This window comes from Mytilus californianus, unplaced genomic scaffold (genome assembly GCF_021869535.1).
Source record: "Mytilus californianus isolate M0D057914Y unplaced genomic scaffold, xbMytCali1.0.p SCAF_15, whole genome shotgun sequence".
NCBI classification, from domain to species: Eukaryota; Metazoa; Mollusca; class Bivalvia; order Mytilida; family Mytilidae; genus Mytilus; species Mytilus californianus.
The window spans coordinates 2292863-2320141 of NW_026262637.1; the positions used below are offsets into that span (position 1 = coordinate 2292863).

Below are 27279 nucleotides of genomic sequence, written 5' to 3' on the forward strand. Positions count from 1 at the left end.
AGATAACCTCCCTTTAGTTTTTCATAAATTTCTGATATGACATTGAGAAGTTATTGAACTTTATTCTTTGAAAAAGTTACGGGCGTATCATGCGCTCATAGCGCAGCTGTTTATTAGATATAAAGTGAGTTTGATTAAATGTCAGCATTGAACAAAAACTAATATTATATTTTACTATAGTTACCACTCATAAAATAAACACCAAGAGATACATCTTTTTTACATTGGAAAAATTGTGTATACATAGGCAAAATAAGAATTGAGAATTTGCAATTGTAATATTTATATAACCCCCTTTTCCAGCAGGAAATTGCATAAACAAAGTAACTGTTTGGGAATGTGCACATAGTTGAAATAAACCCTTTAATGATTACTTGTTGCCTGGTGAAAATGGTGACCGCCACAAGAACTTTTGAAATGAGTTGTGATTTAACATTCTTTAACTATCATATAGCTTTTAGTTTTTTAAACTGTTCATTGAATATTTTATACGTGTATGTCTACAGGAAATCAGTATTATTCTATTATAGGACATGGCAACCTTTAAGATAGCAGCACTACAGAAAGCGTTGGAAGACTCCATACCTGTATCTGAGCTCGACAGAACCAATAAAAAGTTACATGAAGTGACAGAAAAGTACAGAGATCACCTGGAGAAAGGAAATTCATTAGTCTCTAAGGCTGAGGCACTTACAGGTCTTGAGGTAAATTATTAAATGTTTTTCTTAGTGTAAGCACCGTGTTTGTTATCTGCCTTTAAGATCCATAAATTGAAAGTAAAGTATTTATCTATTTTTACATGTCTTCAATTGGTAATAATCAGGTAGGTGTATTGGTGAGCTCACCTGGATCTCCATTTGACTAAAGAATTAAGAATAACTTGTATCACCAAAGTAACCATTAATATTGATTCAGTTTCTAGGCTTTTGAAGTTGATGTAAATGTTAACATACCAGATACATTAAGGTATGAAGTAAAAGAGAATTGGGGTATACAAGAAATGAGACAGCAAACCAACGACTATTTATTTATTCAGGTCTCCTATAGTGTATGTATGTTCAACTTAATCATATTGATGAGAGACAAGAACCAAACATTATAGTGCAATGAGCAAACAAGCACTTCTCTTTTAAGTTTCACCACTTCTCCCTATCAGTTTCAAAAAGAGAAAAATCACTTTTCCCTATATGATCTGAAGTAGTGTAAAATCAACTGTCAATAGTCTATTCTGAATTTGATCCACATAGTCTCCTGTCTGGTGTAATCTCTTTTATATATGATAAGGATGAAATCTAGTAACACAAACACATTGACTTTGCGACAGTTGCATTTGTAGCGCTCTTACTCTTTGATTCCTTCAACAGCAGTTGTGTATTTATCTAATAATGAAGGTATTTACCTTTGATAGTTTCGGATCTTTGTAATTTGATAGTTTTGTTTACTACTTTTAACAGGAGGAAGTGAAGAGACAAGCAGAAGATAACGATTCTCTGAGGAGGACATTAGAAACAGAGAAGGAAAAGTTACATGCTTTAGAGGCTGCATTAGAAGACCTTCATAGGAGAGGTAAAAACCACTGATGGGAAAAGTATCACAATCATGTGAGGTCATACACCTCTGGGGGTTGGGGGTTAGAGGCTGCATTAGAAGACCTTCATAGGAGAGGTAAAAACCAGTGATGGGAAAAGTATCACAATCATGTGAGGTCATACACCTCTGGGGGTTGGGGGTTAGAGGCTGCATAAGAAGACCTTCCTAGAAGAGGTAAAAACCAGTGATGGGAAAAGTATCACAATCATGTGAGGTCATACACCTCTGGGGGTTGGGGGTTAGAGGCTGCATTTGAAGACCTTCATAGGAGAGGTAAAAACCAGTGATGGGGAAAAGTATCACAATCATGTGAGGTCATACACCTCTGGGGGTTGGGGGTTAGAGGCTGCATTAGAAGACCTTCATAGGAGAGGTAAAAACCAGTGATGGGGAAAAGTATCACAATCATGTGAGGTCATACACCTCTGGGGGTTGGGGGTTAGAGGCTGCATTAGAAGACCTTCATAGGAGAGGTAAAAACCAGTGATGGGAAAAGTATCACAATCATGTGAGGTCATACACCTCTGGGGGTTGGGGTTAGAGGCTGCATAAGAAGACCTTCATAGGAGAGGTAAAAACCAGTGTTCGGGAAAAGTATCACAATCATGTGAGGTTATACACCTCTGGGGGTTGGGGTTAGAGGCTGCATTAGAAGACCTTCATAGGAGAGGTAAAAACCAGTGATGGGAAAAGTATCACAATCATGTGAGCTCATACACCTCTGGGGGTTGTGGGTTAGAGGCTGCATTAGAAGACCTTCAGTGGAGAGGTAAAAACTAGTGATGGGAAAACCATCACAAGAAAATGAGGTCATACACTGCCAAGGTGGGAGGGGTGGGGGTGGTTAGAGGCTGCTGTAGAAGACCTTCATAGGAGAAGTAAACACTAGTGACGGGAAAAGCAAGGTCATTAAGCAATCAGTGTGAAGGAAAAATATTGTTAACTATATGCCATTAAGATACAATGTTCTTGTTTCAACCTTTATAAGTGGTTTATTTTCCTGAATTTATACTTTATGATTTCAAGGGCCAAACCTGTTTGCAAGGTTTCAGCTTTATATTTTTCTTGTTTCTCATTTGGATCTTTCTTCAAGATAAAATAAAATATGAGCATATTTTCTTAATTTTAACATAATTTCAAATTAAAGAAAATTTAACCACTTTCAAATTTCCATTTCACAGTATATTTCCATATATATGATTTAATTGATTTTACAGGTGTGACAGATGGAACTGATATCAAAGGTATTACTGATGGTGATGCTATTACGATATCTAAAAAGATCACAACATTAGAAATGAAGGAACTGAACGAGAGACAGAGAGCAGAACATGCTGTTAGAATGTATGAACAACAGAAATCTATCCTGCATAATCTGGAAGAGAGGAATAAAGATTTGGAAGAGAAATTCTCTCAGGTAAGTAGGACAAAACACTGTCCTTAATATCATTAGAGGACAGAAGTCAGAGGGTAACTGTTAGAATGTATGAACAACAGAAATCTATCCTACATAATCTGGAAGAGAGGAATAAAGATTTGGAAGAGAAATTCTCTCAGGTAAGTAGGACAAAACACTGTCCTTAATATCATTAGAGGACAGAAGTCAGAGGGTAACTGTTAGAATGTATGAACAACAGAAATCTATCCTACATAATCTGGAAGAGAGGAATAAAGATTTGGAAGAGAAATTCTCTCAGGTAGGAAGGACAAAACACTGTCCTTAATATCATTAGAGGACAGAAGTCAGAGGGTAACTGTTAGAATGTATGAACAACAGAAATCTATCCTGCATAATCTGAAAGAGAGGAATAAAGATTTGGAAGAGAAATTCTCTCAGGTAAGTTGGACAAAACACTGTCCTTAATATCATTAGAGGACAGAAGTCAGAGGGTAACTGTTAGAATGTATGAACAACAGAAATCTATCCTGCATAATCTGAAAGAGAGGAATAAAGATTTGGAAGAGAAATTCTCTCAGGTAAGAAGGACAAAACACTGTCCTTAATATCATTAGAGGACAGAAGTCAGAGGGTAACTGTTAGAATGTATGAACAACAGAAATCTATCCTACATAATCTGGAAGAGAGGAATAAAGATTTGGAAGAGAAATTCTCTCAGGTAAGTTGGACAAAACACTGTCCTTAATATCATTAGAGGACAGAAGTCAGAGGGTAACTGTTAGAATGTATGAACAACAGAAATCTATCCTGCATAATCTGAAAGAGAGGAATAAAGATTTGGAAGAGAAATTCTCTCAGGTAAGTTGGACAAAACACTGTCCTTAATATCATTAGAGGACAGAAGTCAGAGGGTAACTGTTAGAATGTATGAACAACAGAAATCTATCCTGCATAATCTGAAAGAGAGGAATAAAGATTTGGAAGAGAAATTCTCTCAGGTAAGAAGGACAAAACACTGTCCTTAATATCATTAGAGGACAGAAGTCAGAGGGTAACTGTTAGAATGTATGAACAACAGAAATCTATCCTACATAATCTGGAAGAGAGGAATAAAGATTTGGAAGAGAAATTCTCTCAGGTAAGTAGGACAAAGCAATGTCCTTAATATCATTAGAGGACAGAAGTCAGAGGGTAACTGTTAGAATGTATGAACAACAGAAATATATCCTACATAATCTGGAAGAGAGGAATAAAGATTTGGAAGAGAAATTCTCTCAGGTAAGTAGGACAAAGCAATGTCCTTAATATCATTAGAGGTCAGAAGTCCGAGGGTTACCTTTAGAATGTAAGATTGAAGGTGATATCCTCTGATGTCAGTAAAGTATAAGGTCACACAAGCTTCAATGTATGGAGTACATAGATTTATAAAGGAGACAAATAAAAATCTTAACAAAAAAGAAGACTTGAAGACTTCACAAAAAATATTTTCTGAGGTCAGTAGAGCAGGGCTGAACAAGTTATAAGGATAAAAAGAAATGAAATTTAAACAGTATATATTAATATGTCAATATTAGAAAAGAATTTTTAGAAACTTACATATTACCAAGCTCTGATACAAAAACTGGAAACATGGCATAGACTGGTGAACTAATATGTGGATCAGACCAAGATTGGAAATATATAATGCATTATACATCATAACTGATTATGTAATAATGACCACTGATATCCTATTTCCTCTCCACATGGTATGCATTTTAAAAATATCAGTAAAAAGGAAAATGTCAGAATCTATCATTTATTTCTCAGATATTATTGTTTGAAATCTTCTGTTTAATATTTCAGATAACCAAGTCTAACCTTGAACTTCAGAAGATTGAAAGAGAATTAAGAGATGAACTTACAAGTAAGTGAAAATAGCAGCAAGAAGAACTAGCATCATTAAAGTCCTCACTAATAAAGTAAACACATATAGAAATTTCTGATTAGATAAGGAGATTCCAGTGATGTATTTGAAGATTTTCAGGCATAAAAAAAAATTATGACAAGCTAACAATGAAGTGTGTATTTGAAATCAAGATTTCACAGAAAAGTTGTTATAATTAGATAATTTTTTTAGTTAATGATTATGAGAATTTTCTGCTGTATATATTGTGTAAGTGAAAATTTAATAGGTATATACGAAGGCACACAAGGCAAGGTCTCTCCATCACAAATGTAATGATGAAACAAGATAGTTATTATCGCTGTATGTTTGTAGATTCTGTAACAAAGGAGGTCAGTGATGCAGACAGGAAGAAAATATCATCACTGGAGGAGGAAGAAATCAAACTCAAACAAGAAATCTCTAAATTAAAGGTACAATAGTGGTTTAAATCTCTAAATTAAAGTTACAATAGTGGTTTAAATCTCTAAATTAAAGGTACAATAGTGGTTTAAAGAATAAAAAAAACCATCTTTCTATCAAATTAAAGAAAAAATAGTGTTTTAAGAATTGAAATGAGAGAGAAGATAATACATCCTTCTAAATAATAGGAAAAGAGAATTTAGGACAACAAAATGAAATAACATTCTAATAGTAAAAGTAAACATAAGCCTTTGTCATCCCACACTTAACAAACTATAGATCAAACAAAACAAAAAATCCTAAGAAAGAGAAAGAAAAAGAAAATATTTTTTTATAGATAATGTACAATAAGAACAAAAGGTGGGGTACATGTCATGGAGCCAGCAACCCAACAACACAAAAAATCAAAAGAACATCTGCATGATAGCACAGGTCTTCTACAATAGACAATACAAAATATATATCAATATATATTAGGCTCCATATCATATGAGTCTAGAAAAGTTCTGCAATTATTTCTATTGATGTTGACTGTTGTATGTAACTGGCTGTCATCTAATCTTCTAGGAAATATCTGAAGTAGCTACATCCCAGGTGAAGACGTTAGAAACATTACAGCTATCTAGAGAGAAAGAAAATGCTTCATTACGACAACAGCTACTGGACTTCCAAATACAAAGTGATGAAAAAACTATAATTGGTAAATACTATTAACATTTTTTTACTTTATCACAATATGTATAGGGGGGCTGATTGCTGAGTTTTCTTAATAAATAGTAGGTTGATATCTACTAGTGATTACTACTACAATGAGAGTCATGTTCAATTTAAAAAAAAAAGGGGTATGCTTGATCTGCAAGGATGTTATACGATTTTGTCCTCTCTACTCTTATGTACTAGGGTTTCATCCACTGATTAAACTGAAATTATACACATATGAACAAAGTGACACTGCATGTTAGCACTGAGCACACATTAATACCACTGTAAATTAATCTTATATGTAAAAGTTATATTGTGTGCTTGATTATATTTGTGAATGATAGGAGTTGTGAAATGATTATATGTAAGTAAGAAGATGTAGTATGAGTACCAATGAGACAACTCTCCATCCAAGTCTCAATGTATACAAAGTAAACAATTATAGGTCAAAGTACAGCCTTCAACACAGAGCCTTGGCTCACACCGAACAGCAAGCTATGAAGGGCCCCAAAATGACTAGTGTAAAACAATTCAAACAGGAAAACCAACGGTCTAATCTATATAAAAAACAAGAAACACTTAACAACCACACCAACAAACGACAACCACTGAACAACAGGCTCCAGACAGGACAGGTGCATGATTATTGCTGGAATTGTCTTAAATGCGTACAACTAATTCTTTCAATGAATGAATTGCATTAAGTATGATCTAATGCATCTCAGTTACCACCTTGTCTAAATTGTTTTAAGTAGACCATTCCAGAGTGATAACTGCTAAAAAATATCACACTAAAAATAGAGGGATATATCATTATTAGGTTAATGGTATAGAACAAGAAGGATTTTGATTCAGATCATTACTGCTAGAAACCTTTTAAGAACATAAAAAAAAAACAATTTGTAAGGGTTCCGCGGAACCCAGTGTCTTACCTACTTTTGCTGTTAGTCGCAGGCTCAACAAAAATAGGGAAAAAATTATTAAAAATTTTACTCTAGATACTATTTTTTGATTGTAAGAAGCTTCTGTCCAAGTTTGGTAAAATTCCAGGATGGTTTATGAATCTAATAAATGTTTTTAAAACTTTAACTGCAGACTGTATGTAATGTTAACTGGAAGAAAAACTAAGCCCATTTATAAGTAATATACAGAAAAACAGGAATTAAATTTTTACAAAATTTCCTTCTAGATACTAGCTTTTGATCATAAACAAGTTTCTATCCAAGTTTGGTACAAATCCAGGATAGTTTAAGAAAGTTATTAAAATTTTTATAACTTTAACCACAGAGTGAATGTTATGTTAACTGGCAGAAAGACTAAGTCCATTTATAAGCAAAATACAGATAAACAGGATTTTCTTTTTTACAAAATTTACTTCTGGATACTATCTTATGATCATAAACAAGCTTCTGTCCAAGTTTGGTAGAAATCCAGGATAGTTGAAGAAAGTTATTAAAATTTCCAAAACTTTAACCACAGAGTGAATATTTGTGGACGCCGACGACGATGGAATGTAGGATTACCATGTCTTGCTTTTGCTCGACAATAAAACTAATTAATTCATCTGTTTTTCTTATGTTTAGGGAAACTCCATCGCCACATTGTACAGTTACAAGTCAGTGAAGGTACAGCTGTGAGAAAGTATGAAGAAGTGAAGAAAAAAGTGTCAAAGACAGAGGCACTGGTCCTCAGACTGGAACAAAAACTGGACGACAAGAACCAGACCATCTACCACAACAGGAAGGAGGCCCAGGACAAATCTAACCACCTAAAGAAGAACTTGCAGGATCTGAGGCTACAGTTTGCTGGTGCTATACCTCTGACCAGACAGGAAAAATTCTCTCATAACATGATGCAACTACAACAAGATAAGAGCAAGTTAGAGATGGAACTAAAAAAGGTAAATATTGAAATTATTTGTTGATATGAAACACTTATGTGAGGATTAAAACCATGACAGGGATAGATAAGAAAATTACATTCTTATTTACCTTGGTCAGATGCAACAATGTATCATACATTTAAACCAATAAATCATTGAACATACATTTGTGCTTTAATAAACCCAGATGGAAAAAAAGAAGTTAAACTGCTAAAAAACCTTTCAAATCATAACCATTCTAAAAATATCAGAAATTTAATAAGGGTTTTGGTTTATTTAATCATTTAACTGACAATTTGGAATATTTCTATTTAAGGTGAAAGAAGAGAGGTATCAAGTAGAAGAGAAGTTAGCCGTATTAGAACTACAACATAGAAGTTTGCAGGATCTGATAGCTACATTGAAGGATGGTCGTGGTGCTGCTAAAGTTATGGAGTGGCATTCCAAGCTGGATGCTGTCAGGATTGAAGAACTAAAACACAAGAGACTGAACTCCAAACTTCAGCAACAGGTATAAGTAATGAGACTATGTGACTAAAGTCTTTGTAATCTTTGATTTCAAAGGTGAAGGTTCGATAAGGCATTAAAATGGCCCTGATTTCTAACTTGAATTTAAAAGTAAGATTTATTGACCAATATCACAATGATAGTAGGTTAAACAAGAACTAGATAGGAAATATATCTTTATGTTGAAAATTTACGTATTAGCATTCTTTTCATGATGTCATAAATAGGACACATTGCGATTTTCCTAGAAAATTCAAGAAAACATTTAGATTTCCATTGATTTTTTTGGACTGGAAACATTGAGCACATTCTTTGACAAATTAGATATTTTAACATAATGTTTGTTATAACATTTTACATATCTAGGCTGAATATCGAGGTTGTCGAAGCCTGCACTCTATGCTTCCCAGGTATAAAGGAGTAGGCCCGGTAAGACCCCTTTTTGGCCCCAAAATATAGCATTTTTACAAATTTGTTGAAATGTACACTTTTAGCTATTTATTGAAAAGTAGAATGCTTTTGTTCCATAAATATGGGCTGTTTTTGACAATACAATGGGTACATCCATCAGGTACAAGCATCATAAATTCAAGCAAAATTACTGAAATCTTCAGAATTTTAGCATTTGTGCTAATTCTAAGACGGTTTTTGTCTAAAGTAGCCGCATTTGTGTTCAGTCTCATTATTCAAATATATGTTGTATTTGATGATTATACATAACATATATAAAGGTTGAGACTGAACACGAAAATGGCCACTTACATTTTAGACAAAAACCGTCTGAAAAGTGACGTTTTATGGCATATTTGATAGATTTTTCATAATTAAGCTTGAATTTGAGCGTCTTTAATGACCAAATCAGTTCAAATCCTTTACATAAACTAATTGAATCGACTGAAATAGACACTTAAGTGTTTAAAAAATGTCAAAAATCTTTCATCAGATGTACCTCGAATTTTAGACCAAAACTAGCCCTTACCGGACCTTCTCCTTTGGCTGAAGTCCTGACTATTTTGTCAAATTTTACCAAAATCTCAACTTTTTACCTATTTGGGTTGTATATGCTAATGTTTTATACATTGTCAGTAAAGCTTTACAAAAATAGTTCTATTTCACCTTTTGCAATGTCTTTTCATAAACTTGAAACATTTTTCATCATCAAATAATGGACTTAATATTCAGGGCCAAATATGACCCATACCGAACTTACTCGTTTTCCAAACTTACATTTGCCTAAGTTGTACAGAATAATCAATATTTCTAACGAATGCAGATGCTGTTTTTCAAAAAGTTGTTGAGAATACAGAAAAGTAACACCACCATAACAGTTAGACTGTAATGGTTATTGAATTAGAAAGCTAACAACAAGATTTAAGGTGTAAAATTAATTAATGAAATTAAAGATTTATCATATTTTTTTCGATTAAGTACATTTTGTCTTCATACCCAACTATCGAACACTTTCTTGTTTCCAAGGTTGAGAAGTATAATGCTTTTTAAATTATTGTAAGTAGTGGTAGATATATTTCATTAGAAATTCAAATTTAGAACTACCAAACTTTTATTTCCTGTGCAATTCTTTGCAAATTTCTTTATTGGTGACTATAATTAGTTATATGGTATTCAACATAGTATTGTATGTCTGCAATAAAGCTATTTCATTACTTTTTCATTTACTTGCGAATTCAATATTTCACCTCTGTAATAAGTGCTTGCTGTTTTAATTTTTTCCAGACTCAGTATTTAGAAGGTATAATCAGATCAAATGAAGCCATGGTAGCTGACTTGGAGGCTGACAATGTACATCAAACTAAGGTCAGTGTCCTTTAATATTTGTATTGATTTGATTGTTGGACTGTATTGTTATAACCATTTTGGCAAGAGATATTATTATCTTTTGAATATATGTGTTGTACTTTCTTAGAACAATCCCGAATGAACTTTTTAAATTTTGTTTTCTGTCAGCTAAAGAAACGTTAAATTTTTTTGTAGCTGGTCAACAGAATGGACTTGAACACTGAACATAACAATTTGAATACCATTTATCAGGTTATTTCGTTTGTGTTTAATTTTCGCTTTTTTCAGATACAAATTTGATATTTTATTTCATAATGAAGAAAGAAAATAGAAAATAAAAAAAAGTTATTTAAAAATCTGAAAAATTTAATATAAATGTAATTTTGTGTATCTAATCAACAGGACTTTGAAGAGAAACAGCTGAGATGGGAGCACAGAGAAGTCGAATTAGAGAGAACAATTGGTAGACTAGAGGGTCAGGCTGCAGAGATTGCAGGAGCAGCTTCTAAGGTTAGCCTTCTACACAGGATATAAAACACATGTCTCAAATATTGAATTAAATTAATCATTGGTAGTTGATTTATATATGAAAACAAATAATTGACTGTTGCCATGAAGAAAGTCCACAAAATTTGAAAATGTTTTCAGCCATTCAGACTAAATCATATTTCTTTTATAATGATTGATTGATTGTTGGTGTTTAACACTATTTTCAGCACACTTGGCTACATCATGGTGACCAGTTTTCAGCCCTGTTGGCTACATCATGGTGACCAGTTTTCAGCCCTGTTGGCTACATCATGGTGACCAGTTTTCAGCCCTGTTGGCTACATCATGGTGACCAGTTTTTATTTGTGGAGAAAGTAGGAGTACCAAGTCATTACAAACCATTAGCAGGAAAACTGACAATTCCAATCTATTAAGATCAGAGTCAAATGCACTTTTCCATGAGTGGGGGTTGGAACTTACAATCTCAGTGTTGACAGGCTAGTGGTCATTGCATATGAACTACTAAGACCGCTCAGACTATTTCTAGTTTGAGGACTAGCATTTGAATGTAAAAAAATTCATGGAGAGATATAAAAAAAAAAAGACATTTTGCATGTTTATTACTTTATTCTGTGTGCCATTCTTAACTGATTTATTTCCTTACAGTTTGAGCAAGCTCTAGGATCATTACCAGACCATAAGTTACCAGTTGCAAACCAGTTAGAGGAAGCTATTACTACAATAAAGAGTAACGTCAAGATTATACTGGATACACAGGCAGAATCTAAAGTACTCAGAAAGGTGAGGTCAGATGTATAGATAATATTGTAAAATTATGTGTATTGATACTTGTTGTTAACAGAACATTGCTGAAAACTGATTTATTCACATAAATTTACAAAAGAAAATCATGTTCATCAATTTGTATCAGAAGATGCATCATAGAAATAAATAAGAATAAAATATGAATAAAAATGGACAATGAAATGTGACAAAATTAGGTAAATGTACAGAGCATATCATTTGCATTTTTTGGAACATTGTAAAGAAAATTCATAAGAAAAAATTATCAATAGCTTAAGGTTTATCAGTTATGATATTCAAGAAATATCATTAGTTAAAAAAGAAGGAGAATAGAGAAGCTCATAATATTTCTCTTAGTAATTTTAATTGCCTTTTTGCATTTATATACTTCTTACTATTGTATAGAACTAAAAATTTTCTTTAAACATTTCTTAGTTTATTTATTTAATGTATTTCTTTTTACTTCTCAGAGAAATCAAGAATTAGAGAAACATGTGAGACAGGCAGAACAGACAATTATAGCCAGAGACAAACTGATAGCTGAGTTACGACTCAGGATGCCTGCTACAGCTGATAGGGACGAGATTATTCTCAGTGCTACTTCTAAAGTTACCCAAGCCATGCAACAGAAACCTGGCAAAGAAAAGGAATACAGGACTGAACATTCCATCAAAATAGCACAGTCTACTATTGCTAGCTTACAGGTAAATGTAAAATAGCACAGTCTACTATTGCTAGCTTACAGGTAAATGTGCCTTACCTGTTTCACGAAAAAATTGGATTCTTATACGACACTCTTCTTTCATTTTGTGAATAAAGCCATGTTCTTATTTAAATAAAACATTGAGTGATATTGCAATAAAAATTGTTTGCTTCGTCAAATCAAAATGGCTGCTTTTCTAACATGTCTGATGGGTCTGCATTGTAGTGCAAAGATTTGAATTTTGCTGTGATTAGAATGATATTATTATTTTATGTCATGCTCTATGCTCATTTTAATTTAATATGGCATTAAATTTGTAAACATTATGCACTGCAGTAATGCTCAGTCAAAAAATACTGACAACTATAATGCCTATCCATGTGTAAAGCATATCATTGACAACATTACATCATATTAAGCATATCATTGACAACATTACATCATATTAAGCATATCATTGACAACATTACATCATATTAAGCATATCCAGTGTTCTCCATTTTTCACTAAAGTAAGGTGGGTGTTTTGAAAAAATCACTTGCAACCGGGTGTTTTTTTTTGTTTTAACATTTCCAAACTGGGTTTTTTTTACTGTTGGAGGGGGTCACAAAAAGAAGGATTAGTATGGTATTCACATTTAATAAAATTGAACTGTTCTTCTGCTATCACTGCTAGCCATTTATTTGACAAATTAGTTTTGCGGATCTCGGATAGCAGATATGGCTTTTGTAGGACTCCTGCATATGCATAGCTTATCGATCCAAGTTTCTGTCCTGTTCCTCGCTTTAGTGCTGTATTTTCGGAACACAGAGCAGTAATATCCTCCTTCTGTGATGATTAACCATTTAAAGTCCTGTTCATATTTATCAAATGAGGGGTAACCTCTCAATGTAATGACTATCTCTTTTATGAGGGGTACATTTAACGAGATACAATTGAGCACATATTTATTTTATTTACAGAAAATTTTCCCAAAGAACTATACATCTTTTTGGTATTATATGGTCAAAACATGTCCAAGAATTTTGTAATATTCCTGGACTTATATCTTCTTTATCATTAAAAATAATGGGACCTTCTTTTAGAAAAGTTGGTCCGAATATAACGATTTTTCCCCCTTTTAAGTTAAAAAGTCTAAGTTTTTTTCTTTTCTTTTTTTCAACAGAATTAACATAACCTCTTGCCAGAGAGACAGTCCCTCATTTAAGGGATATCCCTCATTTGGGGGATTGTTCCCAACCTGTTTATCTTCGCGATCGCTTGTGTGCCTTTTCCGTTGATTTGATACTTTTTTTTTTCCATTTCAACAATTTCAATACAACTATCCGTTTTAGTTGACTTATTTGGCCTAGAATTTTCCTTATCACCATCGTCATCTGCCTTTCTCTTCCCCTGATTAATTAAAAAAAAACATTGAAATTTGACGATCCGCCATTTTTGTCAATGAAAACAATCAGTGAGGCGCGATTAGTATTTAAATTTTTATGGTGAGGAACCGAAAAAAAATCCGGAATTTGAAAAAAAAGCCGACCACCTCCTAAAATGGAAAGGTGGTCGGCTTTCAAAAGAAGGTGGTCGGCACACCCGGCTTAAATGCCGAATGGAAAACACTGATATCATTGACAACATTACATCATGTTAAGCATATCATTGACAACATTACATCATGTTAAGCATATCATTGACAACATTACATCATGTTAAGCATATCATTGACAACATTACATCATGTTAAGCATATCATTGACAACATTACATCAGATTATGCATATCATTGACAACATTACATCATGTTAAGCATATCATTGACAACATTACATCAGATTAAGCATATCAACATTACATCATATTAAGCATATCATTGACAACATTACATCAGATTAAGCATATCATTGACAACGTTACATCAGATTAAGCATATCATTGACAATGTTACATCAGATTAAGCATATCATTGACAACGTTACATCAGATTAAGCATATCATTGACAACGTTACATCAGATTAAGCATATCATTGACAACGTTACATCAGATTAAGCATATCATTGACAACGTTACATCATATTAAGCATATCATTGACAACATTACATCAGATTATGCATATCATTGACAACGTTACATCAGATTAAGCATATCATTGACAACGTTACATCAGATTAAGCATATCATTGACAACATTACATCAGATTATGCATATCATTGACAACATTACATCAGATTATGCATATCATTGACAACATTACATCAGATTATGCATATCATTGACAACATTACATCAGATTAAGCATATCATTGACAACATTACATCAGATTAAGCATATCATTGACAACATTACATCAGATTAAGCATATCATTGACAACATTACATCAGATTAAGCATATCATTGACAACATTACATGAGATTAAGCATATCATTGACAACATTACATCATGTTAAGCATATCATTGACAACATTACATCAGATTATGCATATCATTGACAACATTACATCATATTAAGCATATCATTGTCAACATTACATCATATTAAGCATATTATTGACAACATTACATCAGATTAAGCATATCATTGACAACATTACATCAGATTATGCATATCATTGACAACGTTACATCAGATTATGCATATCATTGACAACATTACATCAGATTAAGCATATCATTGACAACATTACATCATATTAAGCATATCATTGACAACATTACATCAGATTATGCATATCATTGACAACATTACATCAGATTATGCATATCAACATTACATCATATTAAGCATATCATTGACAACATTACATCATATTCAGCATATCATTGACAACATTACATCAGATTATGCATATCATTGACAACATTACATCAGATTATGCATATCATTGACAACATTACATCAGATTAAGCATATCATTGACAACATTACATCATATTAAGCATATCATTGACAACATTACATCAGATTAAGCATATCAACATTACATCATATTAAGCATATCATTGACAACATTACATCATATTAAGCATATCATTGACAACATTACATCATATTAAGCATATCATTGACAACATTACATCAGATTATGCATATCATTGACAACATTACATCAGATTATGCATATCAACATTACATCATATTAAGCATATCATTGACAACATTACATCATATTCAGCATATCATTGACAACATTACATCAGATTATGCATATCATTGACAACATTACATCAGATTTTGCATATCATTGACAACATTACATCAGATTAAGCATATCATTGACAACATTACATCATATTAAGCATATCATTGACAACATTACATCAGATTAAGCATATCATTGACAAAATTACATCAGATTATGCATATCATTGACAACATTACATCAGATTATGCATATCATTGACAACATTACATCATATTAAGCATATCATTGACAACATTACATCATATTAAGCATATCATTGACAACATTACATCAGATTAAGCATATCAACATTACATCATATTAAGCATATCATTGACAACATTACATCATATTAAGCATATCATTGACAACATTACATCAGATTAAGCATATCATTGACAACATTACATCAGATTATGCATATCATTGACAACATTACATCAGATTAAGCATGTCAACATTACATCATATTAAGCATATCATTGACAACATTACATCATATTAAGCATATCATTGACAACATTACATCAGATTATGCATATCATTGACAACATTACATCAGATTAAGCGTATCATTGACAACATTACATCATATTAAGCATATCATTGACAACATTACATCATATTAAGCATATTATTAACAACATTACAGTTTCATTTTGCTGTTTTCTATCCTGGTCCTTATTTTTTCTAAATATAAATCTGTTTAATGATTCCTTTTGCTTGCAGTATACACAGATATCATGTTTACATTTTTGATTATGTTATAGGCCAGATTAAACCAGAAAGAAGAGACAATAGCTAAGTATCAGGAATTACTGAACCAGGCTCGTGAAGACATGATGTCAATGAACAAACGACATGAACAAGATCTGAAAAATATGCAGGAGAAGATTCATATGAACACTGATGCTGCATTTAACAAGTTCAAGGACGCTGCCAGAGAACTGATGCAAAAACAACATGTCCAACCAGCTTCAAGTAAACAGGTAAGTTTCTATGGTAAAACAGGATTTATAAAGGTTGTTTTTTATTGAAAAGTACAATGAGTCAGTAAATCATTATTGTGGGAACATTGCTATTGTTTCTGCAGAAAACTGTGGTATGTGAAGATATTTCAACACAGTAATTTTTATAACTGAATCCTATGCTTGCAGCTCAATATACTTATTGGTGAAATGAGTTTTAATAACATTTGATTATAAATTAACAGATTGGACGTTTACATGAATTAGAAGATGCTGTTGCAGAACAGGACAATGCCATGGCGGCCATGAGCGCTAAAATTAAACAGAAAGATGATGAAATAACTAATCTACGTCTTAAACTTCAACAGATAACAAAACAACATGCCTCTGATAAAGACTAGTAAGTATGGAGGCCTAGATTTGATTACAAACTATAAAATAACTAAACTACCTCTTAAACTACAACAAATAACTACTCTACATCACATAATACAACAGATAACAAAACAGCATGCCTCTGACAAAGACTAGTAAGTATGGAGACATAAAATTAAATACAGACCATGAAATAACTAATCTACATCTCAAACTACAACAGATAACAAAACAACATGCCTCTGACAAATACTAGTAAGTATGGAGATATAAAATTAAATACAGACCATGAAATGACTAATCTACATCACATAATACAACAGATAACAAAACAACATGCCTCTGATAAATACTAGAAAATATGGAGGTTTAGAATTAAATACGGCTGTTTTCTGCTCTTTGGTCGGGTTTAGTTTTTGATTCCCTGTTTCCATTCTCAATTTTACAGACAATAAAATAACTAATATATTTCTAAATATACAACAGATTACAAAAAACTTCTGATAAAGATTAGTTAGTATGTAAGCTTGGAATTAAATAGGGACAGTAAAATATATGATCTACATCTCATAATACAATAGATAACAAAACAGCATGCTTTTGATACAGGCAAGTGAGTATTGACGGCCTAGACGTAAATAAAAATGAGACAATTCAAAGGAGACAATCAAAAACTAAAATAACAAATCTGCAACAGACCAGTAAGTTGAGATTTATTTCCTTTACTTTTGAAGTTTGGAATACTGGAATTAGAAACTAGAATAATGAATATGTATGATTAAAATGAGATTAATTAATAAGATATAAGATATATTTTTCTTTGTTTTACAGTTTAAGTAGTGAAGTAAAATCCCATTCAGAAAAGAAAGACAAAGAAGTAGATGATCATAAGAGACAGGTTGAGCACATGAGGAAAGAGATTGAACTCTTGAACCAGGAAGTAGACACATTGAAAGATCAGAACAATAGGGCCCCTACTACAACAATGAAAAATATGGTAGAGAGACTGAAAAATCAATTAGCTCTGAAGGAAAAACAACATCAGGTATTAGAAGATTTTACCCCTTTAGCCTTTACTCTCTCCCAATATCGACATGAAAAAACAACTTTATCTTAAGTAAAAGTGCAACATTTATAGTACATAAGGAATAAATGTATTTAATGTTTATATTTATTGACATCAATCAATGATTTTACTGCAATAAATTGATATTTCCAGTGATGTTTTTAGCAAAGCAGAAAAACAGATATATACAACTTTAAAATTTAATGATTGATGTCAGGAAAGATTTAAATAAGAGTTATACCTATTCTATTGAAATGCTAAACTGTGCTTGTGAAATTAATAAGCGATAACACAAGAATTTTTGGAAGATTGTCAATGGGTTTTACCCCTTCAAAATATGTGACAGCATCCAATCAAAATCACCACATTTGATGCAACCACCTCATTGTCTCCTCTGTCAGTTAACTTTAAGCAGATAAATCAAATTCCCTTTTCTGGAGTTTTATTACAATTCTTTTTAACATTTTGTCATTTGTTCTCAAAACTGTAATGTGAAACAATGACACAGATACTTTTAGAAAAGAAATGAAATAGATTGGCAATGGGAGATAATTCACTCTTTTGATGCAACATTTTGCTTTAAGATTGAAATAAACAATTAATTTCCCCATAGGGGACAATGATAGCCTTTTTCGTGATACAGACTTTAGAAAGTTGATTTTTTTAACGAAACCATGCTAGAATTAAAGAAAAGTTATAAGGACTGTATTTTTTGGCCCAAAAAATATAGGTTCGCGTTGCTTTTCTTAGTGTAATTTGTACTTTTCTCCAATGCCTATCAATTTTGCACTTGAAAATATGTGTCTCATCCTAGCGTAGAAAAGACATCTCAGTTTCGTTAGGGCTAAGGAAAATAATTTATTTGGCATTTGGTATAATGCAGAATGCACGAAGTCTCTAATAATAAAAAATAACGGGTGCACATATCAACCAATCAGGATTAGCTATACTCTTAATTCTGAATACCATGTTATGCTCATAAAATGGCTGCACCCATAAAATCTAATGGTTTATTGTAACCTATAAAGCTTAAAACCTATGACTAAGTTTTAAGCAAATATGAAGCAAGAGCCTTAGAATCAAGTTCAGCATTTTTTTTATTTTTGTAGTCGTTAAGTAAAGCTTTGACAGAGCAAAGATATCAAGTGAAGCAATCTTTTTATGATATATTTTATTTATTTTAATGTCTGAGTAAAGCTTTGACAGATTGAGAGCAGATATGATACAACAGGTTCAGGATCAAGTGAAGCAATATTTGTATGATATATTTTATTTATTTTAGTCATTGAGTAAAGCTTTGACAGAGTTGAGAGCAGATATGATACAACAGGCTCAGGATCAAGTGAAGCAATATTTGTATGATATATTTTATTTATTTTAGTCACTGAGTAAAGCTTTGACAGAGTTAAGAGCAGATATGATTCAACAAGCTCAGGATCAAGTGAAGCAATATTTGTATGATATATTTTATTTATTTTAGTCACTGAGTAAAGCTTTGACGGAGTTAAGAGCAGATATGATACAACAAGCTCAGGATCAAGTGAAGCACACCTCAGATGAATCAGAACAACAAATCAATGTACAGAAAATTATAGACAAACATACAAAAGAATTTGTTGTAAGTATAATGATATTAGACAATAGATTTATTATTTCATCAGTAAGTTCATATTCTAGATTTACATACAACCATGCATCTTGCCGTCTTCAATTAAACCTTTAAGTTGTAAAGAAATGACATATAAATAAGTGCCAATGACATATACTAAGCTCTAAAGAGTCCGACAAGTAGTAGATGAATTAAAAAAAATGGAAGAGAAATGATATGGTGCATCATTCATGACTTAAAATCACTACATGCACATTTAAAAAGGTGAAAAAAGGCAAAGGAACAACTCTTTTATCACTGTTTTTTTTTATTCTCAAACTCATAGTGAGGCCTTCATCATGAGCAAAAACTCTCATTCAAATACAAGTTTAAGATAATCATTAGTACTGGTTTGAGCAGAATTATTTGCAGGCTGTTGATCACACTGCATCAGTACTTTGAATAAAAGAAACTGTTGAAGCCTTATGATCAAAGTTTACATATATAAATTTATAGATTTTTACACTAGATTGTGAAAATTTTATATTATAGGATCAAATAGAAGACTTACAATCACAGGTGGATAAACTTAGGAAAGAAGTAAAGAAGAGAAAAGAAAATGAATCCACTCAGCAAACAGATTTAGATGATCTTAGGGAAGAAATTGGTGAGATACTAAAACCTATATGTGTAAACTATCCATTCTAAAAAGTAAAAATATAAATACAAATTCTATTTTTGAATCAATGATGTTATGTGTAGTCATTGGTAAATACTGTAAATTTAGTATTATATATTGGGTAGTAATATTGGTGGATTTTGTGGATGTAGGTTAACCACAAATTTAAATATTCTACAATTTACAAATGATATAATATGTAGAGACAACAACATCTGGGTTACCGCAAGGTGATAGTTTTATTGAGTCTACATGTTTCGCCACTTACGGTGGCGTCTTCAGGACAATTTAAACATAGAAAACAAATACTGAAGTACATGAAATGCGGTGCATATGGGGTTACAAAGGTTAACAAGACGTAACGTCACAATAATTGATTTGACAACTTTAAAATGAAAGTGAAAGTAAAAGTTAATAATGCATTGTCAGTGTCTTTTCCAAAATGGACAACACCTCACAGGACATTCCGTACCATTCCAAAAGGCTTCACTCGGAAAGAGGTACTACTTCCAATTGCGTCGGGAATGTTGTAAGATGTATGGTAGTCGCACATGTAGGGCATGGTGGAAGTTGTGGTGAATTGGTTACATTTTGCGGTTGTGGTACACTATCCATGTTGCAAGTTTATTTCAACAATAATCGTGCGGTTCTGCGGTTCAGTACGTTTTGCGGTGGTCTTCTTTTTCGCGGGTTTTCCTTTTCTTCGAGGTATGGGCGGTTTCTTCAGTGAGGTTGGTGGTAGAATGGAACTGGTCGGTAGACATGAGGCTAACGGTTGTAACTACAACGCAGGACGGCTAAGGTGGATCGTGTGCGGATGCAGGGGTTCACAGAAAAATAAATAATTTGTGACGAGTGAACCAACACCTTCTAACGGAAAAGCTGGTAGAGTAACCAAGATGGATACCGAAGTATGCTGCGGTTGTCTTAAAACCTCATGGAAATATAATATGTAGAGACAACAACATCTGGGTTACCGCAAGGTGATAGTTTTATTGAGTCTACATGTTTCGCCACTTACGGTGGCGTCTTCAGGACAATTTAAACATAGAAAACAAATACTGAAGTACATGAAATGCGGTGCATATGGGGTTACAAAGGTTAACAAGACGTAACGTCACAATAATTGATTTGACAACTTTAAAATGAAAGTGAAAGTAAAAGTTAATAATGCATTGTCAGTGTCTTTTCCAAAATGGACAACACCTCACAGGACATTCCGTACCATTCCAAAAGGCTTCACTCGGAAAGAAGTACTACTTCCAATTGCGTCGGGAATGTTGTAAGATGTATGGTAGTCGCACATGTAGGGCATGGTGGAAGTTGTGGTGAATTGGTTACATTTTGCGGTTGTGGTACACTATCCATGTTGCAAGTTTATTTCAACAATAATCGTGCGGTTCTGCGGTTCAGTACGTTTTGCGGTGGTCTTCTTTTTCGCGGGTTTTCCTTTTCTTCGAGGTATGGGCGGTTTCTTCAGTGAGGTTGGTGGTAGAATGGAACTGGTCGGTAGACATGAGGCTAACGGTTGTAACTACAACGCAGGACGGCTAAGGTGGATCGTGTGCGGATGCAGGGGTTCACAGAAAAATAAGTGTACCACAACCGCAAAATGTAACCAATTCACCACAACTTCCACCATGCCCTACATGTGCGACTACCATACATCTTACAACATTCCCGACGCAATTGGAAGTAGTACTTCTTTCCGAGTGAAGCCTTTTGGAATGGTACGGAATGTCCTGTGAGGTGTTGTCCATTTTGGAAAAGACACTGACAATGCATTATTAACTTTTACTTTCACTTTCATTTTAAAGTTGTCAAATCAATTATTGTGACGTTACGTCTTGTTAACCTTTGTAACCCCATATGCACCGCATTTCATGTACTTCAGTATTTGTTTTCTATGTTTAAATTGTCCTGAAGATGCCACCGTAAGTGGCGAAACATGTAGACTCAATAAAACTATCACCTTGCGGTAACCCAGATGTTGTTGTCTCTACATATTATATTTCCATGAGGTTTTAAGACAACCGCAGCATACTTCGGTATCCATCTTGGTTACTCTACCAGCTTTTCCGTTAGAAGGTGTTGGTTCACTCGTCACAAATTATTTATTTTTCTGTGAACCCCTGCATCCGCACACGATCCACCTTAGCCGTCCTGCGTTGTAGTTACAACCGTTAGCCTCATGTCTACCGACCAGTTCCATTCTACCACCAACCTCACTGAAGAAACCGCCCATACCTCGAAGAAAAGGAAAACCCGCGAAAAAGAAGACCACCGCAAAACGTACTGAACCGCAGAACCGCACGATTATTGTTGAAATAAACTTGCAACATGGATAGTGTACCACAACCACAAAATGTAACCAATTCACCACAACTTCCACCATGCCCTACATGTGCGACTACCATACATCTTACAACATTCCCGACGCAATTGGAAGTAGTACCTCTTTCCGAGTGAAGCCTTTTGGAATGGTACGGAATGTCCTGTGAGGTGTTGTCCATTTTGGAAAAGACACTGACAATGCATTATTAACTTTTACTTTCACTTTCATTTTAAAGTTGTCAAATCAATTATTGTGACGTTACGTCTTGTTAACCTTTGTAACCCCATATGCACCGCATTTCATGTACTTCAGTATTTGTTTTCTATGTTTAAATTGTCCTGAAGACGCCACCGTAAGTGGCGAAACATGTAGACTCAATAAAACTATCACCTTGCGGTAACCCAGATGTTGTTGTCTCTACATATTATATTTCCATGAGGTTTTAAGACAACCGCAGCATACTTCGGTATCCATCTTGGTTACTCTACCAGCTTTTCCGTTAGAAGGTGTTGGTTCACTCGTCACAAATTATTTATTTTTCTGTGAACCCCTGCATCCGCACACGATCCACCTTAGCCGTCCTGCGTTGTAGTTACAACCGTTAGCCTCATGTCTACCGACCAGTTCCATTCTACCACCAACCTCACTGAAGAAACCGCCCATACCTCGAAGAAAAGGAAAACCCGCGAAAAAGAAGACCACCGCAAAACGTACTGAACCGCAGAACCGCACGATTATTGTTGAAATAAACTTGCAACATGGATAGTGTACCACAACCACAAAATGTAACCAATTCACCACAACTTCCACCATGCCCTACATGTGCGGCTACCATACATCTTACAACATTCCCGACGCAATTGGAAGTAGTACCTCTTTCCGAGTGAAGCCTTTTGGAATGGTACGGAATGTCCTGTGAGGTGTTGTCCATTTTGGAAAAGACACTGACAATGCATTATTAACTTTTACTTTCACTTTCATTTTAAAGTTGTCAAATCAATTATTGTGACGTTACGTCTTGTTAACCTTTGTAACCCCATATGCACCGCATTTCATGTACTTCAGTATTTGTTTTCTATGTTTAAATTGTCCTGAAGACGCCACCGTAAGTGGCGAAACATGTAGACTCAATAAAACTATCACCTTGCGGTAACCCAGATGTTGTTGTCTCTACATATTATATTTCCATGAGGTTTTAAGACAACCGCAGCATACTTCGGTATCCATCTTGGTTACTCTACCAGCTTTTCCGTTAGAAGGTGTTGGTTCACTCGTCACAATTTACAAATGAGTAAAAAGTGCGAAATCAAGAATCAATTAATCTACAATTTGTCCTGGATCGACAAAAAAAAACCAGGTACCTTTGAAAATATAATAACTGCGAAAAGAATAAATATACTGCATTTATTGAAGAGAAAACAGCTAAAGGGAGATAATTCAAATTTAACCTAAATTATGGCCTAAACTATTATGCTTTATATTTCAATTATTAATTCTATTAAAATAAATATGAGAGTTAAGGGACATTGTTATTTATATTTCAATTATAAGTTCTATAAACATTTATATTGAGTCCTATATTTATGTAAACATGTTTGGAATTTGTAGTGAAGTTGTAACTAATATTTATTATTCTGATCAAAAATGAAAATAAATCTTTTAACACATGTGCTACCACTTGAAAGTCTATTTTTGAGAGAATTTTTTAAGATAAACATATCCTTTGGATATTATGTTATGAATCCTTTTGTAATTAAAGGTCGAAAGGAGAAAAACTTACAGAGATTTAAATCTGATAAACATAGACTGGAAGGAGAAGTCGATGATCTGGAGAAGAAAGTCGACAGAATGAGTACAATGAAAACACAGGTAAAAGCTACATCTTAACTTACCATGAAAATAAATGAAAATAAGTTCACTATGATCAGAAAAAAATATTTGAAGTTTTAATTGTCTAATTGTATCTCTAACCAAAATGTCTTTGTGTTTGATATTTGTTAGAACTCTTTTACTTCATAGTGCAATTGTCTATGTAGCTAAGTGGCAATAAATTCACTTGAAGTGTGTGAAGTCATGAGTTCTTATGAGTTCTGCTTCTCTGCTTGACATTAAACATTTATTTGTTACACACAATTTATCAGAATACATTGCTTAACAATATTCAAAAACAAAATCAGAACAGGTTAACTTGTTACACTTGTATTTGTAGTTAATGTTCATGTTGAATGAAATTAGCATTGAAAGCAAGGGTCCGGAAACGGTCATATATGCCAGACATGACCGATTTGGAAACTGAAAAGACCGAAATGATTTATTGGGATTTAGGTCTTTTTTTTTTTTTTTTACAGAAATAATTTCGGTCATTTCATTGAGATCAGGGTTTTATCGGTCGCCATTTTGAACTTATTTTTGTTTTCAGGTCATCAAGAAAAATAGATTTGTTTGAGACAAAATAAAAATTTTATTGATTTGTGTTAGTGATTTAATAATATTTATCATTAGTCTGTTGTTTATTCTATAATGTAAGTGAAAACAATGTACAGGACTCTGTCGAGTCACAGCGTGGGGTAAGTCTGGGTTGAAGCCACTAGGTTTGTTTACATAGTAATTATCACCACTTGAGGATAGTAATCAATGTCCAGGAAGTTTGAATTCGGCTTGGGTGTCGTTATTGTCTTGATTAAAGCCATAAAGGCCATGTACACAAATCTGACCTGTAAACACCTGTTAAGCAATAAAAACAATATGGCGATTTGCTGTGCATCAAATTTAACGTTTTAACCATTCTGACCTAGATTTTCCCAAACAGATATTATTTTATTCATTAAAGAAGACAAATAACACTGTTGACTCGAGAATCTGTCCATTTTTATCCAAATAAAACATGTAATCCATTTATAATCGATCAGCTGATTTGGTCAACGTTTGTTAAATATAGATTTATGTTTACTGAGTTTGCGCATGGAAAATGGGGATCCACATGGGTTAATTGATAATCTTATTTGAAAGATCGATTTTACTGTTAACTTTTCGGTAGGAAATGGCAGATAAAGATATTAATAGTTTTGCAAAAGTGGTAAAGCGTATAATTTATAGGAATGCAGAATTAAAAAAAAATGTTTAAAAAAGGAATTAAAACTAAATAACGTAATTTAGATTTGAAGCCATACAGCCTATTTAAGAAATATACTCAGCGAATGAACAATCTCGATTTCTTTTTGTTTTTTTTGCACTTCCGATTTTTTGAAACCATCTTACTCACAGAATGTAATGGGCGTTATCCTTTCTTTTGTTTTCCTGGCTAAACTTCCGATTTTTACCCAAGTGAAGCCATACATTCTCTCTGTAAAGACCAACAGAATTCATGGGCGTTTTTCTTTAATTGTTTCAAGGTTTTTTTTGCTGGTATAAAAGCTTTGAATATTAAATATAAATTCATAATAAGTTCCAACAATGAAAAAGCGTAAAAGAGAGTCGTCAGATGAAAACCAGAAACCTGCCAAAAATGCCAGATCTTTCAATGCCAAATGGTTGCAGTTGTTCGCATGGCTTACCTTTGACAGTATACGTAATGCCATGTTCTGCACCATTTGCCAGAAACACAAAAAGAAAAACAATTTTGTATATCCCGGGGCCAGCAACTTCAGAAAGTCCAGCGTAGTAGACCATGCAAGTTCCAATGATCATGTTCAAGCCTTAAAGTCTGATGAAGCAGCCAAAGACAACAAACTTAAGACGATGGTAGAGAAGGTGTATGAAAAAACAGATGATGCCATGACAACACTGTTTAGAAATGCTTACTACATTGCCAAAGAAAATTTACCTATCGACAAGTACCAGTCCCTGAATGAGCTGTCCAAGATGAATGGAGCACCTATAACATCGACAATGTACCAAGAAGATACAGCTTGCTCTGAATTCATCAAAATTATTTCCTCCCAGATTGAGCAGACCGTTTTGCAAGATGTAAAAGACAGTCCAGCGTTCTCTATAATGATAGACGAGTCCACCGACCTATCTACACAGAAACACTTGATATTGTACCTCAGCTATTTGAAAGATGCCAAACTTAAGATCACCTACTCCAAATTGATAAACCTGACTGCCTGCGACAGTGTTGCCATAACCAGCCAACTTATAGCCTACCTGCAAGCAAATGATGTTGACCTTTCCAAGCTGTACGGTATGGGATCCGATGGTGCAGCTGTCATGATCGGTAAACACACTGGTGTATCCCAGCTCCTAAAAGAGAACAGTCCATATCTGATAGAGATGCACTGTGTTGCTCATCGTCTAGCCCTAGCATGTGTTGACCTATCCAAAGAGATTCCAGAAATCAAATTTATAGAGAGCATCATCAAAACAGTCTACACATATTTCAAGAGGTCACCATCCAACCTGTCAGAGCTCCGTACATGGCAAACAATCCTAGACGACCCACAGCTGAATCCACTAGATGTCCACAAAGTCCGATGGTTATCTATGGGCCATGCATTAGACAACTTAAGAAGATCCCTAGTTTCGATAGTCCATATGGTATCAGACCAAGGTGACAGTGATATAGTAGCAAGTTCCATGGTGCATCACATGACATCCTACAAGTTCCTCTTCCTGCTCCACTTCCTGAGTGATATCTTCAGCAAGATCAACATCCTTAGTAAGGCACTGCAACAGAGAGAGCTCTCTTACAGCACCGTCCGACTACAAGTTGATGGGTTCCTGACTGCCTTATCAGCCATGTACCTCACTGACCAACCATCTTTTGGGCCACTTCTGTCTCAGTTCATCCTAGCAACAACTGAACAAGAGAACTTCAAAGGTATCGACTTCAGCCGCTCACCAAGAGATGCCCACCTTCCTGACAAAGTTG

At 33.7% G+C, this 27279-nt stretch overlaps 1 protein-coding gene across 1 annotated transcript in view; it reads left to right on the top strand.

The window, feature by feature from the left end:
- Positions 1–27279, top strand: part of LOC127725185 (centrosomal protein of 290 kDa-like) — a 68504-nt gene that overhangs the window by 25336 nt on the left and 15889 nt on the right. The window contains exons 25-42 of the mRNA XM_052232030.1: positions 531–704; positions 1455–1566; positions 2808–3007; positions 4835–4895; positions 5250–5347; positions 5904–6036; positions 7622–7938; positions 8237–8431; positions 10162–10242; positions 10627–10734; positions 11380–11514; positions 11988–12221; positions 16169–16387; positions 16612–16766; positions 17573–17786; positions 19288–19425; positions 19948–20062; positions 24169–24278. Of these exons, the coding sequence (XP_052087990.1) occupies positions 531–704; positions 1455–1566; positions 2808–3007; positions 4835–4895; positions 5250–5347; positions 5904–6036; positions 7622–7938; positions 8237–8431; positions 10162–10242; positions 10627–10734; positions 11380–11514; positions 11988–12221; positions 16169–16387; positions 16612–16766; positions 17573–17786; positions 19288–19425; positions 19948–20062; positions 24169–24278 (2799 nt within the window). The remainder of the gene's footprint in view (positions 1–530; positions 705–1454; positions 1567–2807; positions 3008–4834; positions 4896–5249; positions 5348–5903; positions 6037–7621; positions 7939–8236; positions 8432–10161; positions 10243–10626; positions 10735–11379; positions 11515–11987; positions 12222–16168; positions 16388–16611; positions 16767–17572; positions 17787–19287; positions 19426–19947; positions 20063–24168; positions 24279–27279) is intronic.